A 17330-nucleotide genomic window follows, 5' to 3' on the forward strand; every position below is an offset into this window, starting at 1 on the left:
AAGAAGGTGAATTAAGACAAAGTGGTATAATCAAGAGGAACAGGATATCTGGTTAGGGTGGAGCTTACGTTGGTAGAAATCATGTGATATTGCCTTATGTGTATGTTAAAGTTCTTTAAATGTATTTTAGTTCTACCATTATTAGGTCATTCCCGGATTCAGCACTGATATGGCTACTAGCCTTGTCAGAAGAAGGCGGATCAGATTTAAGTTTTTAAGGCTCGTTGAGACAATAAATTGAGCATCAGGCTTACTCTTCTTCATCGTTGAGGAGAATGAAGAATGAATACTGAAAAAAAAAATTTTTAATGAAGAAATGCAGGAGAGCAACGATTTTCAGTAGTGACGCACCAAGATTAAGTATAGAGTACATGCCCAAATTTACATCATTTCTGAACCAGGTGTAAATTTGTGCTTGAGCATTAGTGCACAGCTGGGTCTGCATCTGGGAGCACACCACTATTTACCCTTTCTCAATAGAAGAGGATAAATAGTGGAGTGCCTCAGTGATCTGTACTGGACCGGTATTATTTAACATTTATAACTGATCTGGAAATTGGAACAAGTGAGGTGATTAAATTTGCAGATGAAACAAAATTATTCAACGTTGTTAAAACAGAAGTGGAATGTGAAAAACTGCAGGAAGACCTTAGGAAATTGGAAGACTGGGCATCCAAATGGCAGATGAAAATTAATGTGGACAAATGCAAAGTGATGCACATTGGGAAGAACAATCCAAATCATAGTTACCTGATGCTAGGGTCCACCTTGGGGGTCAGCACCCAAGAAAAAGATTGTTGTTGTCGTTGTTGAAATCTTCTGTCCAGTGTGAGGTGGCGGCGGCCAAAAAAGCAAAGAGGATGCTAGGAATTATTAGGAGAGGGATGGTAAATAAGACCAAGAATACTATAATGCCTCTGCATCGCTCTGTGGTGCAACCTCACCTAGAGTATTGCATTCATTTCTGGTTGCTGTATCTCAAAAAGATATAGCGGAATTAGAAAAGATTCAAAGAGCAACCAAAATGATAAAAGGGATGGAATTCCTCTCATAGGAAAGGCTAAAGAGGTTAGGGTTCTTTAGCTTGGAAAAGAGACAGCTGAGGGTCTACAAAATCACGAGTGGTGTAAAACGAGTACAAGTGAATCGATTCTTTACTTTTTCAAGAAGTACAATGACTAGGGGATACTCAATAAGGTTACATGGAAATACTTTTAAAACAAATAGGAGGAAATATTTTTTCACTCAATGAATAGTTAAGCTCTAGAACTCGTTGCCGGAGGATGTGGTTACCGTACCTGGGTTTAAAAAAGGTTTGGACAAGTTCCTAGAGGAAAAGTCCATAGTCTGTTATTGAGATGGACATGGAGAAGCCACTGCTTGCCCTGAGATTGGCAGCATGGAATGTTGTTACTACTTCAGTTTCTGTCAGGTATTTGTGACCTGGATTGGCCATTGTTGGAAGCAGGATACTGGGCTAGATGAACCATTGGTCTGACCCAGTATGGCTATTCTTATGTTTTTATTTTGTGAAAACTCATAGCAACCTACTGGTATGTTGATTTTATAAAATAAGGAATATAAAAATAGTCCACCTATGAGTTCAAAAACTAAATATAGTGAAATCAAAGTAACAGATATTATCAATTAGTATTACTTTTATGACAGTTAAACATAGTCAAAAAGACATAAAATAGGTGTTTTTTTGGACTTCTCATGTAAGTGTCCTGTTATAAAGTCAAGCCAATGCTCTTTTAATGACTGCATTCTTTTTTTCATGAATTTTTCAAAATCAAAGAATATTCTCAAATATGTACATTTTTAAAATGACATTATAAAGTACATTCATATGGGAAAAATATTTTAGCAAGTTCATAATAAAAGTACATTAAATCTGTCCTACATTGAAATTATAGCCACTCTGTTGCATCTTTTGGCTTGAACATTGCACGTTTTAATTATTTAAATACAAAACCTGTATACAAGCTGTGAATTCGGAAGAATCTGCTCCAGCTTGCTGGTATTTTTTATCCTGAAGCACAGTACAGTTGGAGATGGATTGCTGGTAAAGACTTTTATAATTCCACTTGGAAAAGAAACAGTCATGTCACCAGTGATCTTCACAATACATCTAAATAAACAAGAACGGAACATATTTTATAAACAGTAAAATAAAATTAAATCTAGTAATAGCAATTGAATTTTATTTAAATTATTTCAGGAAGAAATAATTATTTAAAGATATTCAATTCACATTTAAAAGAATGTTTTATTTCTTTTCAACCAACTGGACTGAGTATCACCTGGAAATCTATTTGAAAACCTGCAAAGCAACTACATGCGTGAATTTAGTCAGTGACAGTTGCTTTCCCTTATCACAGAATATTAAGTAGCTCCATGCTACATTTAACTCAATATATGTACTGATTTTTTAAGCTTTTAAATTAAATTCAAATCAGATGACTAACTTTGTAGGATCTGCTCCTTTAAAGAAGGCATTGACAGATTCAGTGAAGGCCACAGCAACGGGTAAGGTGTCTTGGTTTCCAAGGCTAACTGGGCTGGGACCACGTGATATACCTAAAACACAAATAAGTAAGATTTTAGTTCTTATGTGATGTCTGCAAGAGACTATTAGATCACTACCATGCATAATTAGCTCTGTGTTTCAGCAAGCCATACTGGACAAAAGATGATTATCTGCACTCACAAACTTGAGTTTTCAGTTTGAAAAAGTATACATCAAACTAATGCAAAGGACTTAAGGGGCACAGATTTGTGTACTGAATCTAACCAATATCTACTGGTTGGCAGGGAAAAATTTACTATGAAATTTTGGGTAGTAGCAAATACTAATCAAACAATATTTCATATACTGAGCCTGAAATGCATAAACTCTTTGGCAAATGATCAATCCTGCTAAACTAGTTACCAAAACTAAGCGTTTCCTTTAATTGAAGAAAACTTGCAACATAACAGAATAGCTGTATACTACTATTAAAATTGGGACGTGTATACTATAACTGATCATCTTTTATAGTGAGTGCAGCCTACCTTTCTTTGAAAACTGAACCCCCTGAAGTTAGAGGCAATGCAAACTATTACAGAATTTTATGACAACTGAATACACAATATTTTATATCTCAAATAAATAGTATAAATCTCTTCAATGTCACTCATTGGGATGGCACAACTGGCTGAAAAAATGTTTAGTTACACTGTCAAAACAGTAAAGATGTGAAGCACAACAGTATACAGATTAGAATGAAACCTACTATTATGGGATAATCGAAAGAGAAGGGCGCTCATCTTTTGACACAAATCGGGAGATCGGCGTCCTTCTCCCAAGGTCGCCCAAATCGGCATAATCAAAAGCCGATTTTGGGTGTCTTCAACTGCATTCTGTCGCGGGGATGATCAAAGTTCACAGGGGCGTGTCGGCAGCATACCGAAGGCGGGACGGGGGTGTGGATAAGAGATGGGCATCCTCGGCCGATCATTGAAAAAAGAAGGGCGTCCCCGACAAGCATTTGGCCGACTTTACCTGGTCCATTTTTTTTTAAGACCAAGCCTTGAAAAGGTGCCCAAACTGACCAAATGACCACGAGCAGTTTTTAGTGGGTGCAGTGCACTTCAGGAAGGCGGACCCAGGCCCATCCCCCCCATCTGTTACACTTGTGCTGGTAAATGTGAGCCCTCCAAAACCCACCACAAAACCACTGTACCCACATCTAGGTGCCCCCCTTCATCCCAAAGGGCTATGGTAGTGGTGTACAGTTGTGGGGAGTGGGTTTTGGGGGGCTCAGCACCCAAGGTAAGGGAGCTATGCACCTGGGAGCAATTTGTCAAGTCCCCTGCAGTGCCCCCTAGGGTGCCTGGTTGTTGTCCTGGCATGTGAGGGGGGCCAGTGCACTACAAATGCTGGCTCCTCCCAAGACCAAAGGGCTTGGATTTGGTCGTTTTTGAGATGGGCGTCCTCGGTTTCTATTATCGGCGAAAACTGAGGTCGCCCATCTCTAAGGACGACCATCTCAACATTTAGGTTGACTATCTTTTAGGTCGACCTAAATGTTGAGATTTGGGCGTCCCCGACCGTAGTATTGAAACGAAAGATGGACGCCCATCTTGTTTCGATAATACGGGTTGCCCCACCCCTTCGCAGCACCGTCCTTACAGATGGGCGTCCCCATTCGATTATCCCCCTCTACGTGCACTATAAAGATGATAAAGCAACACAGAAAAACACAAAGCAAAAGTGCCTGAAATGAAAAGGGAACGTCAGAAAGACTACAAATTAGCGTGTAGATATTTACCCACAGTAGGTGTGTTTGCTGCACTGTGAGAAGCAGAAGATGATACTGAGGAGTTGCTTTCTGCACGTGCCAAGGGAGTCGTAGAGGGTGCATTAGCATTAGATGTTAATGGTGGGCTGAACGGCCTAGGCTTAAAACAAAATATCAGACAAAATTATTAGCAAAGAAATATGAGAGAAAGGAGCACAGAAATTCAAATACACAATAATGATTTCATTAAAGTGTCTCCCCCATTTAACAGCATCCATTTTCTGTTCGAATATACCACTCATCATTCCAGCTGAAGAAACATAAAAGAACAAAAGGTCTTAAAAACACAGCTGAGAAGACTAAAATTCATAGCCAGAAAACATTATTATGGCACACCCCTAGTTAAATGTACCCAGGGAAAAAGTAACAATTTCTGGTTGCCTTAGTTCAAGTACAACAGCAAAACATTTCCAACTGCAAAATGTTTGTGCAAAAATATTAGTAATCTCTTGGAGATTTTATCTATTATAATTTAAGCAACTGTTTATTAAGAAAAGAAAGTTAAGCAATATGTTAGGTCAAAGCTTTATATCTGTCTGACTTTCATCCATCCAGGGGTGGGAATCTTTGATTTCTAGGCTCATAAGACAGTTTAGAAGACAGGAGAGAAATTTTCATAATAGGGGCTAATTGGGCATTTTCATCAGCATGAAATTAACACAGTAATAGATTAATTGCAGACTGTTCACATTTCATTGAAAAGAAAATATAAAAGTGTAAAAGTAATAAAGTTAAGGGACTTTGTATCAGTTTAACAATTAGCAACTTTACATAATAAAACAAATAAAAAACTGAGGTCAAGTGATGTTGTAAGCAAGGGAAGATGTAGATCCGCATTGCTCCTTAATCTACCCTCATCCTTAGATTTACATAGCAGAATCCATAATATTTTTACTTATACAGTTAAATTTAGTATATGGACAAGTTTTCTACCAAATCTGCAGCTGAAATGGCATCATGAGGATAAGGACAAGATGGCAGACGCTACACATGGGGCCTACCTTAATTCCTAATAGTGGATCTAACACATGCAGTGGTAAAACCTCTACTCAGAGAGAATATTTGACATTTAGATGTCATGCAGCAGACATCTGGTGAATGTTCCAAATACATGGGTGAACTAGAGTCCCATCTGGTAACTGCTAAGTATTGGCAGAAATTGTGGCCCTGCAAACAATGATTGGCACCCAAAATGCGAAAATTGATTATCTAGAGAATCATCTTGATTAAATAATTTGCACTTTGTGGGGAGTCGATCATTAACCATAGTCTGGTGGGCACTCTGTCGACATAGCTGATGCACACTCCTGCTCCGAGCACCAAAACAGGGCATCTACACACTGAGCACATGCATCACCTGGGCCTACAACAGGACAGTAACTACTGGCCCAGTGGTAATTGTGCACTTCCTGAACTAAGCTTTAAAAAAAAAAAAAAAAAAAAAAAAAAAAAGGCGCTGTTAAATACAGACAGAAGTGTGACTTAAGTTATGAATGTTGAATTGTGCATATTTTTCAGGACTTTTCTGAGCTTCTGGCTGCTAAGCAAAAAGCATTCAATCCCATTTGAACAGAACTCATAAAAATACACGCATGCATCATATTACAATACCCAGCAGTCCTACAAGTGCAGCAAGCCAGTAAATGTATTTCCTAAACCAGTGTGGAAACTGACACTGATTTTTTTGAAACAACTCCAGTCTGAAAAGGGTGCCTCCTCTTAGAGGTGAGAATATCGATTTGGACTGAAACTTCAGCCCCTGTTGATTATGGGCTCTCAGTGCCTTCATACAAGAATGATGGATTTCCCAATGGTGTTTGACCCACTATCTCCAACCCAGAGCTATTGCTATACAATAGTGAATGCACCACACCAAGCGGGTGACTGAAGGTGCCTAGCACATTCCTGATTTGTGAAATATATGAACAATTAGGGCTGGGTGTAATGGCATGATGTAGCCCTGCTGTTTTCCTTAAAATCCTGTGTCCACATGATACATATATTTTGATAACATTTATGTCTTTGTATGTATGTTTATTCATGTTTTTTAATGAATGTTTTTAAACTCCTGATGTAGGCAAAAACTGAAATATGGTCCATGCTGGGTCATTTAATAAACTCCAAGTTGTCATTCATCAACAGATTCCCTGTGGTTCGTCATGGTTTGTGGATAACTCCTTGTGGCTTGGTCACAATGACATTTTGCGGTCCTTCTCTGATGACCCTGGTGGACCATCATGCACCTGAGGGGCAGCTGCATTGCTTCAACATGATAGAGATAATCAATGATTGTAAAGAGCCATCTTAGTATGAGATGATTTAATGTATTGTGTGTGAATGTGAGTGTGGATGTTGGATTGGCAATAGGCCCATCAGCTGTGAACTGGGTGGAGAGGTAATATGGGAAATGAATGGGAAGAATTTAGGGGAAGACAGTGCAAAGTGTTTGTTGGGGCCAGTTTTAGGGAATGTAGTGATGGCCTGTTGCTTCCTTTATGGAAAAATAGACTGCAAAAGAATGCAGAATTGATCTTAACAATATGGTTGAACCATTGGTGAGTGAGTGGGGGGTGAAGGCTGGGAACCCCATGCTCTGTTTAATAGCTTTTTTGACTATCACATTGAAATGAATTGTGTATAGTTAAGTGAAGTATGCAAATGTGTCATGGAATGTGGCAGGACTAACTTCATCTACAAAGTGATGTAAAATACTGTGCAAGTTGAAATGACGTGGAACAGACATTACATGTGTACAGGAAACTAAACTGATAGACGAGGAGCATGAGAACCTTAAGCAGGATTGGCTATGGGATGTTAAGTGTAGCCACAGGAGAATGGAAGGGAGGTTTTACTTTATTATTTCATAAGAGACTTTACAGTAGTGAGCGTTTATGCAATGTTTATAATCACTCTTTTTTCCAGAGCTGTGGAGTCAGAAACAATTTTGGGTGGAGTCACAGTCTGTAAAAATATACAGATTGCGACTTCAGCTTCAAAATTAAAAAAAATATATATATAATATGTAATGTGTGTGTATTATATATATATATATATATATATATAAAATCTTTGTCCTGAATCTAAAAGATATATTTACCAGAACTTTAGATATAGAACAAAAACTTTAAAGCCTAATATCAATAGGAGTCAGACAGTAGAAAAATAGAGGCATCAGAGTCAAAGGTTTAGTGTACAAAATCTGCAGCCCTGCTTTTTTTCATTTAATTAGCTTGGACATATTCTTAACATATTAGGATCCCCCTGATTTTCAGCAACTTATATGTTCTGGGCTAGACAGATCCTGCAGGAGGGAACCACAACCTGAGAAGAGATAAAGATCTGCCCTATCAATGCATAGCCTTAGACATGACAGATCACGAACATTACATCCTTCTGAGCATAGTTAAATGGAGTACCTTCCTCCAATGGGGTGGAGATGCCAATTTCTGTCTTATTTATATATGGACCTGGGCTTTCAGAGACATCTAATATTTAAATGGAAGGAGTATTGTGAATTTAATTCAATATGTCTAGATGACCTACTTTATTCTGGGACATTGCTAAAGTTGTACTGTGTTGAGAAATGATGGCCTACATTAGCTGTTGGAAACAAATGATGGCACAAAAGATATTGCATTCTGAGTCTCAGTTACTTAAAGATAAGTGTCGATTTGTTGCAAACAGGATGCTAAGAATTATTAGGAAAGGGATGGTGAATAAGATCGAAAATACTATAATGCCTTTGTTATCGCTCTATGGTGTGACTGCACCTTGAGTATTTCATTCAGTTCTGGTCGCCGTATTTCAAAAAAGATACAGCAGAATTAAAAAAGGTACAAAGAGCAATGAAAATGATAAAGGGGATTAAACTCCTCTTGTATGAGGAAAGGCTAAAGAGGTTAGGGCTCTTCAGTCTAGAAAAGAGACGGATAAGGGGAGATATGATTGTGGTTTACAAAATCCTGAGTGGTGTAGAACGAATAGAAGTAAATTGATTTTTTACTTGTTCCAAAAGTACAAAGACTAGGGGACACTCAAAGAAGTTATACAGAAATAAAAATAAATAGGAGGAAATATTTTTTTCACTCAATGAATAGTTAAGCTCTGGAACTCTTTGCCAGAGGATGTGGTAACAGCGGTTAGCGTATCTGGGTTTAAAAACGGTTTGGACAAGTTCCTGGAAGAAAAGTCCATATTTTGCTATTGAGACAGACAGGGGAGGCAGTTGCTTGCCCCATGATTGATAGCATGAAATGTTGCTAATAATTGGGTTTCTGCAGGGTACTTGTGACCTGGCTTGGTCACTGTTTGGAAACAGGATACTGGGCTAGATGGACCATTGGTCTTACCCAGTATTACCACTCTTATGCACTTAACCACAAGTAGCAGTCTTGATAAAAAGTATCCTTATGAGAGCTTTTGAATTTCAGGGCACAAGGCAGGGCTGCCCACTGTCACCCCTGATTTATTATCCTGTCTTTGGAGCACTTTTTATGTGCCATAAAGGATACCCTGGAGATACATGGTACAACTGGAAGAAGTAGAGATCAAGGGTTTTGCCTTTGATGATAACATATTAATGATTTTAACTGATCTCATATGCTGGAAGTGCTCCATGGGTTTGGTCAACTGTCTTAATTAAAAATAAACCGGAATAGATCGGAGGCCTTAAATATAGAATTGCGGCCATGTTGGGAGGATTCCATAAGATACCTTGGTGTCTAGATTTTGGTAAACCAAACATTATAAAAATTATGCAGACCACAGAATGGTTGAGCATCCAGCAGTCATAAGCATTCTTGCTCATGAGATGTATCTTTATATATGACATAATTTTAATACGTATGTTTTCTCTCCAAGACTGGAACTTCACCTCTGCCTCTCTATACTGGGGGCTTCCCTGGAAAGTGAGCTTCATACAGTACTCCAGTGTCCTGGGCTCTGATTCTGCACACTTCTAACCCAGCCTACTGGCTGAACCTGTGACATATCTGGGAGACACCTTGCTCTGAATAAGGAGGTGATCACGAAGATCTCAAAATGGAACTTGAGGGTGGCACTCGATGTAGGGGGTGAGTGTGACCGGGGGGGGGGGGGGGGGGGGGGGGGGGGGGGGTGGGGAGGACCATTCTGTTGAATGATGTGTGGGTGCAGGGATTGCAGATGTGTATGTGACTGATAGGAGAGTGCAGCAGGGGAGGGGAGAATGTCAAGATTGGGTATGGAAAAACACCATGAGACATGCTGTATGTGGAGGTTGGTACAGACAGAGGAATGCCCAGTTGAGGGGGAGGGGACCTAGCTGGGCAGCCCTACCAGGGTAGTGGCTATTCGAGACTGCTTGGAATCACGCTTTGGCTGTTGTGGCATGGCTGATTTGAAGTTTGTCTCATTGAATATGGTGGGCTTTAATTCTCCTATAAAGCACACAAAAATTTTCAACTATCGGAAACAGCTGCATGCAAAAATCGTTTACTTATAGGAAACTCACCTCACCTCAGTGGAACATGAAAAATTGAACAGAGGATGGGTGGGGGAGGTATATTACTCGGCCTTTAATGGGCATCAGCGGGGGTGGAAATTCTCCTCCATAAGCAGTTACCTTTCCAAGTACATAAACAGATCCAGGACAAAGTGGGACGTTTTATATTCTGATGGGAGAGCTATGGGAAGTGAAACTCTTGTTATGTAATGTGTACGCCCCTAATGTTTACACACACAAATTTTCTCACAGCTTTTGTCTAGATTAGTGGGCTACCCGGATTATAAATTAACAGTGGGAGGTGATTTCAATATGACAGTAATCCTCCAAAACCTGGGGAAAGGATCATGATGCTAAGGAAATGAATTTTTGAGCCATCATCTAGACCTTCTGGATGCGTGCAAGCTACATCACCCATTTGATAGCGATTTCACATTCTATTCCCATGTACACAATGCTACACCAGGTTAGATTACTTTCTACTGGCAAATACTTTGTTCTCTCGGATCCAGGATGTAACCATTCTTGCTCCGGTTGTCTCGGACCATGCTACAGTGACACTCACCCTATCTTTCGCTTCCACTAAACGTGTCTGCACATGGAGAATGGTGCCCCATCTGTATTATGATACTGACTTCAAAATGTTTCTGAGAGCTAAGTGGCTGGATTACCTGCAGAACAATGACACCCCAAATGTGGGAGAGGTGGTCTTTTGGAATGCATCTAAGGAGGTCCTAGCATATGTTTCTCCTGGCATATATGGTGCATAAAAGACAGGAAAGGGACAAAGCCTTGCTTGATTTAACTCAGCAGTACTGTTCCTTATGGAAAGGGCACAATAAAACTATGGACAGTTATTAGGGGCCAATTAGGAGAACTTAGGAAACAGACAGATGCTATTTTTCACCAAAAAACTGAGCAAACTTTATATTTCCAGAGATATAAACTTCACAGGTGTGTGTGTGGGGGGGGGGGGGGGGCACACTGGGAATTTGCTGGCTAATTTAGTCTGACTCCCAAAAAAAGAAGCAAGTAATAACATCCATTAGATATACTACAGGCCACACGAACACGAAGGAAAGTCAGATAGTGGATCAGTTCTTTCTATTTTACAAAATCTTGTATGGCAGGCAGGATTGAATCGGGAGGGTTTTTCCAGGACTTGGCTATACCGCAGTTGGGCGATGAGCAGCTCCGAGCCCTGAACCTTACCAAGGAGGAGGTTTTAGCAACCATCAGGCCCCCGGCCCATTTGGGTTAGGCCCTGAATACTACCGTATCTTACAGGATTTAATTGCGGGTCCATCAACATCTGTGTGCAATGCCCTGGCTCATGACACAAGTAAGGTTGAGGAGAATCTATCTCATGTAGGCCAATCTCTCTCCTAAATCAGGATGTTAAGATAATGGCAGCCTCCCTGGCAAAGCATCTCAATGCGTATCTGCCTTCTCAGTGCATATCTGCCTTCTCTGGTGCATCTAGACCAAGTGGGCTTTGTACCAGGGCAATATGCATCAAAGAGCTTAGTGAAAGTTCTGGTGGTGATCCATGATCACCGAGGGAAGGGAGTACAGCTGCTGTAGCGGGTTTAGTTATGGAGAAAGCTTTCGATAGTATACCATGGGAATACTTATACTGGATTTTGGACAGTATGGCCTAAGTGGAAGGTTGTTAACTGGATAAAAGCTCTATATACTAAGCCTATGCAAGGTTGATGGTGAATGGCAGCCTTTCCTCTCCCTTTGAACCACAGCGAGGAACCTATCAGAGATGCCCGATGTCTCCCCTATGTGTTTCTCCTAGCCATGGAACCCCCTGGCCATCAAGATTCGCTCTGCAAATGGCCTTCAGGGAATAAGGATTGGGGGCATAGAATGTAAGATCAGTCTATCACAGATGACATTTTATTATAGTTAGAGCAAACACCTGATCCCGTATGGCAACAGTTAAAGAATTTGGCCAACTTTCCGGGGCTACGGGTTAACTGCGCCAAGTTGGAATTATTGTTCTTGGGTGGGGGGGGGGGGGGGGACAGAGAGCTCCATGGAACCAGAATCTTGCTATTTCCCCAACGGAAGTAACTATGTGGTATCTAGGCATCAATCTGAGCACCGACCAAATGACTCTTTATAATGCAAATGTTACCTGCCACCTGGGGCAATACACCAGTCTCTGCCAGAAGTGGCAGGTTCGCCCCCTCTCACTGGTAGGTAGGGTAGCTCTGGTTAAGACAATGATGTTACTCAAACTTTTATACCCTATTCAAAATATGCCGATATGGCCGACTTGCAGAGACAAATGTACATTTAGATCAATTATTTCTAGGTTTATTTGGAGGGCAAAGTCTCCAAGAAAAGGGATGGCGAAGTTAATACTAGACAAGTCACAGAGAGGGCTCAATGTCCACGACACTCGACTTTACAATGTGGCGGCCCTAATTTTTTCCATGTGGTTGAGTGCGTAGGTGGAGTGCTCCCTATGGACATTAATTTATTGCAAGGATAAGAGAGTGGACACCCGGATCTCCAACAGAAAGTAAGATTTTTGGAGCCGTTTTGCAGAGCATGGAAATGGTGGAAGTTGAGACAAGACAAAATCTCAGAAGTCTCCCTTTTTCTTACACTGGAGGATAATGCAAATTTCCCAGCTGGGTAGGGTCATTCTGCTTTTCAGGCCTGAGGACTCGGAGGGTGCAAATCCATAGCTAGTATCCTGGAACTGGGAGATGGTTCCTTCCCATCGTTTTCTGAAGTACGGGAACAATGTAGCCTTTCCCATAAATATGGTTTTCTCTTATCTGCAGGTCAGACACTACTGGGAAACACTGTCACACCAATACCAAGATAGGTGGGACCTCTGGATTAAGTGCTCAGACGCCAGCTTCCTCTAACAAACTCTCCTTCTGGTATAAGCTACTGAAACATGACTTATCTTTATATATGATATGGAAGCTGAAAACATTCTGGGAAGGGGAGATTGGACAAACATATCCCGAACAGCAATTCCTGGATGATTTCACCACACTGTATGGTTTTGCCAAATCTATAACAATGCAGGAAACTCAATACAAAACCTTGCATAGAGAATATTTGTCTCAGGAAAAGGGAGCAAGTTTTGGCATGTAAGAGGATGGAACCTACCTTAGATGCAAACATGTCTTAGGAACCCTGATACATATGTTCTTGGAATGTGACTCTTGGAATGTGGCGCCAGGCCTTTGAGATCCTGGCCAATGTAGTTCAATATACACCTGAGTGGGACTATGGTTCCTTACTCCTGGGGATACAGGAGACTCTGATAACACAGGGCCCAATACCTAAACGACGCTTTCTCTTCAATGCGACTTTACTAGTTTAAAAACTGATATTGTCATATTTGGTTTCTGATGAAGCTCTGCCACTGCAGCAATGGCTGGCTACCATGAAAGAACATGCCCACTTTGAAATACAGGCATACCAACACATATCCCATGTTGATAAACGCTGCTATGTAGCTCTGTGGAACAGGTTTCTAGATAGCTATACAGCACACAATGCGTCTAGTTCAATATTATATGGGTATTTAGGGGAGGGAAGGGGGAGGTGACGGTATGAATGAGTGTGGATGAGGTATGTATCACGGTTGTGGCCGTGCCCTTATGTTCAGACCTACTGTTTCTCTGTATCTAGCTCTGTGACCTCTAGCTCTGTGACCTCTCCAGTCTGCCTTTTTTCCTATTTTTGTTCTTCCTGTAAGCCAAGCCTTGCTTTGGTCTCCCTGCATCTGCTTCATTTCCTCTTGTTGTTCTTCCTGTAAGCCAAGCCTCGTTTTGGTCTCCCTGCTTCTGCTTCATTTCCTGTTGTTGTTCTTCCTGTTAGCCAAGCCTCACTTTGGTGTCCCTGAAGCCAAGTCTCGCTGCTTCTGCTTCATTTCCTACTGGTGACATCATCAGCCTACTCCTTTATAAGGACCCAGGGAGATTTCCTACGTGGGCTTTGCAAGAGGTCTCTTAATCTTGTGTTACCTGTTTAGATCATTTCCCTGCTTGGCTTTGTTCCTGAGAATCTTGCTCCTGAAGGTCTGTTCTGTTGTTTCTTTGAGTCATGTGTTTCAATGCTTTGCTTTGTGTGTTTGCTTTTGTACCTTGATCCTGAAAGCCTGGCTCTAGAGCTATACCCTGCTCTTGGTGTCTGTATGTGTTTGACTCTACCCTTGGCTCCTGCTTTTAGTCTAGCCCTGCTTTTGACTCTTGCTATAGTTAAGCTCTGTGTTTAAGCCACTCTCTGTGTTTAACCAAGCTCGGTTCCTGTTTTCTATATTCCCTGTTCTGTTTCCTGTGTGTGATGCACTTAGGGAGTAGAAATCCACGGGAGACCTATGTGTTAGGCGGTGAGAGTCTGATAGGTACGGACGGGGAGAGGGATCTTGGGGTGATAGTATCTGAGGACCTGAAGGCGACGAGACAGTGTGACAAGGCGGTGGCCGTAGCTAGAAGATTGCTAGGCTGTATAGAGAGAGGTGTGACCAGCAGAAGAAAATAGGTTTTAATACCCCTGTATAAGACGTTGGTGAGGCCCACCTGGAGTATTGTGTTCAGTTTTGGAGGCCGTATCTTGTGAAGGATGTGAAAAAAATGGAAGGGGTGCAAAGAAAAGCTACGAGAATGGTATGGGATTTGCGTTACAAGATGTATGAGGAGAGACTTGCTGACCTGAACATGTATACCCTGGAGGAAAGGAGAAACAGGGGTGATATGATACAGACGTTCAAATATTTGAAAGGTATTAATCTGCAAACAAACCTTTTCCGGAGAGGGGAAGGCGGTAGAACTAGAGGACATGAAATGAGATTGAAGGGGGGCAGACTCAAGAAAAATGTCAGGAAGTATTTTTTCACGGAGAGAATGGTGGATGCTTAGAATGCCCTCCCGCGGGAGGTGGTGGAGAGGAAAACGGTAACGGAATTCAAACATGCGTGGAATAAACATAAAAGAATCCTCCTCAGAAGGAAGGGACCCCCAGAAGCTTAGCCGGCGGTGGGAGGCAGGGCTGGTGGGTGGGAGGTGGGGATAGTGCTGGGCAGACTTATACGGTCTGTGCCCTGAAAAAGACAGGTACAATCAAGGTAAGGTATACACAAAAATGACACATGTGAGTTTATCTTGTTGGGCAGACTGGGTGGACCGTGCAGGTCTTTTTCTGCCGTCATCTACTATGTTTACTATATCCATTTATTATGAGAGTCTGTAGAAGCCAGCATCAGCCCTGGTTACTTTTTTTTTTTTTTTTTTTTTTTTTAAATTTCTTTATTATATTTTAACATGTTAAATACATCTCCACATATTTGCAACGCTCACCATATGTGTAACATATTTATCTCTTCTTCTATAACAATATTTGCAAATAAACTCTTAACAATCCTTCCCCCCTTCCTCCCCCCCTCCCCTTTCTTAATGTGGTGATTTACATGTTCTTTCATCTGTTCATAAGGTTGCCAATTTGTTGAAACCTATGTAATTGGCCTTTTCTCAATGCGGTCAGTTTCGCCATCTGATGCAGATAATCAAGTTTATGCTTTACTACTTGAATATGTGGTATCTCTATCTGCTTCCATGCCCTTGCCACTGTCATTTTGGCTGCTGCAAAAATCTGGCTAGCCATTTTATGTTGGTGTATCTTACATCTTCCCGGCCGGAAGTGTAAAAGACAGTATTCCGCCTGATTTGGATATTCTATCTTTGTGATTTGGTATACCATTGCTCGAATTTGAGTCCAAAATGCCTGTATCTTGGGACATTCCCACCATATATGCATAAATGTACCTCTATTACCACATTCCCTCCAGCAGTTCGGTGATATCTTATGGTATATTTTTTGCAGTCTATCCGGTGTATAGTACCACCAGTACCATATTTTATAACCATTCTCAGCCACTGACTGAGTGATAGAGGCCTTCAATAAATATCTAAGTCCCCTCATCCAGCATTCTCTTGTAAAGGTTTGTTGTAAGGCCCCCTCCCACCTTCTCATATAGTGATCTTGAGGGCTGGACATTTTTAATAGTGCCTTATATAATCGTGACACTCCCCCTTTTGCCCCCTCCTCCCTTAATTGCCCTTTCTAACCCTGTTTCTGTAAGTTCCAGCTCTTCCCCTGCCCGTCTTTTTATATAGTTCCGCAGGCTATGATAATATGCCATATCCCTTTCTTCCAACTCATATTCCTCTTTTAATTCTTCAAAATTTTAATTTCTCCATTGTTCCATATCTGGCCTAACATGTATAATCCCTTACGGGCCCAATTTTTATATACACTATCTGATTCTCCTAACGGAAACCCCGGAGCCCCACATATAGCCATTTGTAAAAAATATCTCCTCTCCGGAAACACTTTTCGTCGTATCCGTAACCATGTCTCCAGTAAGAGGCCAATCCCCACCGGCACCCTTTTAGTTAGAAACATAATTTCAGTCCCCTTCCTCCAAAGTATATCTCCTATATAGCGGGTACTCAACCATGAACGTTCCCAATGTAGCCATTTTTTATTATTTCCAGGAGTCCATTCCGCTAATACTCTTAGTTGGGCTGCCTGATAATATAGGTGGAAATTTGGTACTCCCATTCCCCCTTCCACGGGCAGCTGGAACATCATATCCCTATTTACCCTGGGGGGTCGCTTCCTCCAGATGTAGGCAAACATTTTCCTATTTAGTTGTTGGAAGAACTTTTGTGGGATAGGTATTGGGATGGCCATGAACAGGTATAATATCTTTGGTAAGAGTATCATTTTTATAGCATGGATTCTTCCCAGCCATGATATAGTAAGTCCTTCCCATCTGTCCACTTCCTCAAACAGTTCTTTGATTTTTTGGGATAATTTGCTTGATATAATCCCCCTATTTCCGGTGTAATCTGTATCCCTAGATAGCGAATTGACTTATTTGCCCATGTGAACGGAAACTTATCTGTTATCTCTTGTATTTCCCTAGGTGATGCCGAGAGATTTAATATTTCTGATTTATTTATGTTAATTTTAAATCCTGAGACCCTTCCATAGTTTGTCATCACCTCCATTATCTCTTGTATTGATTGTGATGGATGAGTTAATGTCAGGAGAACGTCATCGGCAAAAAGCATTATTTTATGTTCCCTTTGCCCCCGTACTACTCCCCTTATATCTTTGTGTGTCCGTATTATCCTCGCTAGTGGTTCGATTGATATTGCGAATAATAATGGGGAAATTGCACATCCTTGCCTTGTTCCTCTGTGCAGCTCTAGTATGTTAGTATGTGTCCCATTTATCTTTAATACCGCCATCGGTTTCGTGTATAATAGGCGCAGCCATGTCATAAATCGTCCCTCTATACCTATCTGACGTATTACTGTAAATAGAAACTCCCAATCTACACGATCAAATGCCTTTTCAGCATCGACTGAGAATATTATTGTTGGTGTTTTTTCATCCTGTATTTGTTGTATGATATGTAACAGTGTCCTAGTATTATCATGTGTTTGACGACCCCTAAT

At 41.0% G+C, this 17330-nt stretch overlaps 1 protein-coding gene across 3 annotated transcripts in view; it reads right to left on the minus strand.

The window, feature by feature from the left end:
* FCHO2 (FCH and mu domain containing endocytic adaptor 2) overlaps positions 1 to 17330 on the minus strand; it is a 458555-nt gene that overhangs the window by 97016 nt on the left and 344209 nt on the right. For all 3 annotated transcript variants that reach the window (XM_030193298.1, XM_030193297.1, XM_030193296.1), the window contains 3 exons: positions 4314 to 4443; positions 2469 to 2580; positions 1976 to 2131 (listed from right to left, as the gene is read on the minus strand). In XM_030193298.1, coding sequence (XP_030049158.1) covers positions 1976 to 2131; positions 2469 to 2580; positions 4314 to 4443 — 398 coding nt within the window. The remainder of the gene's footprint in view (positions 1 to 1975; positions 2132 to 2468; positions 2581 to 4313; positions 4444 to 17330) is intronic.

This window comes from Microcaecilia unicolor, chromosome 2 (genome assembly GCF_901765095.1).
Source record: "Microcaecilia unicolor chromosome 2, aMicUni1.1, whole genome shotgun sequence".
Classification (NCBI taxonomy): Eukaryota; Metazoa; Chordata; class Amphibia; order Gymnophiona; family Siphonopidae; genus Microcaecilia; species Microcaecilia unicolor.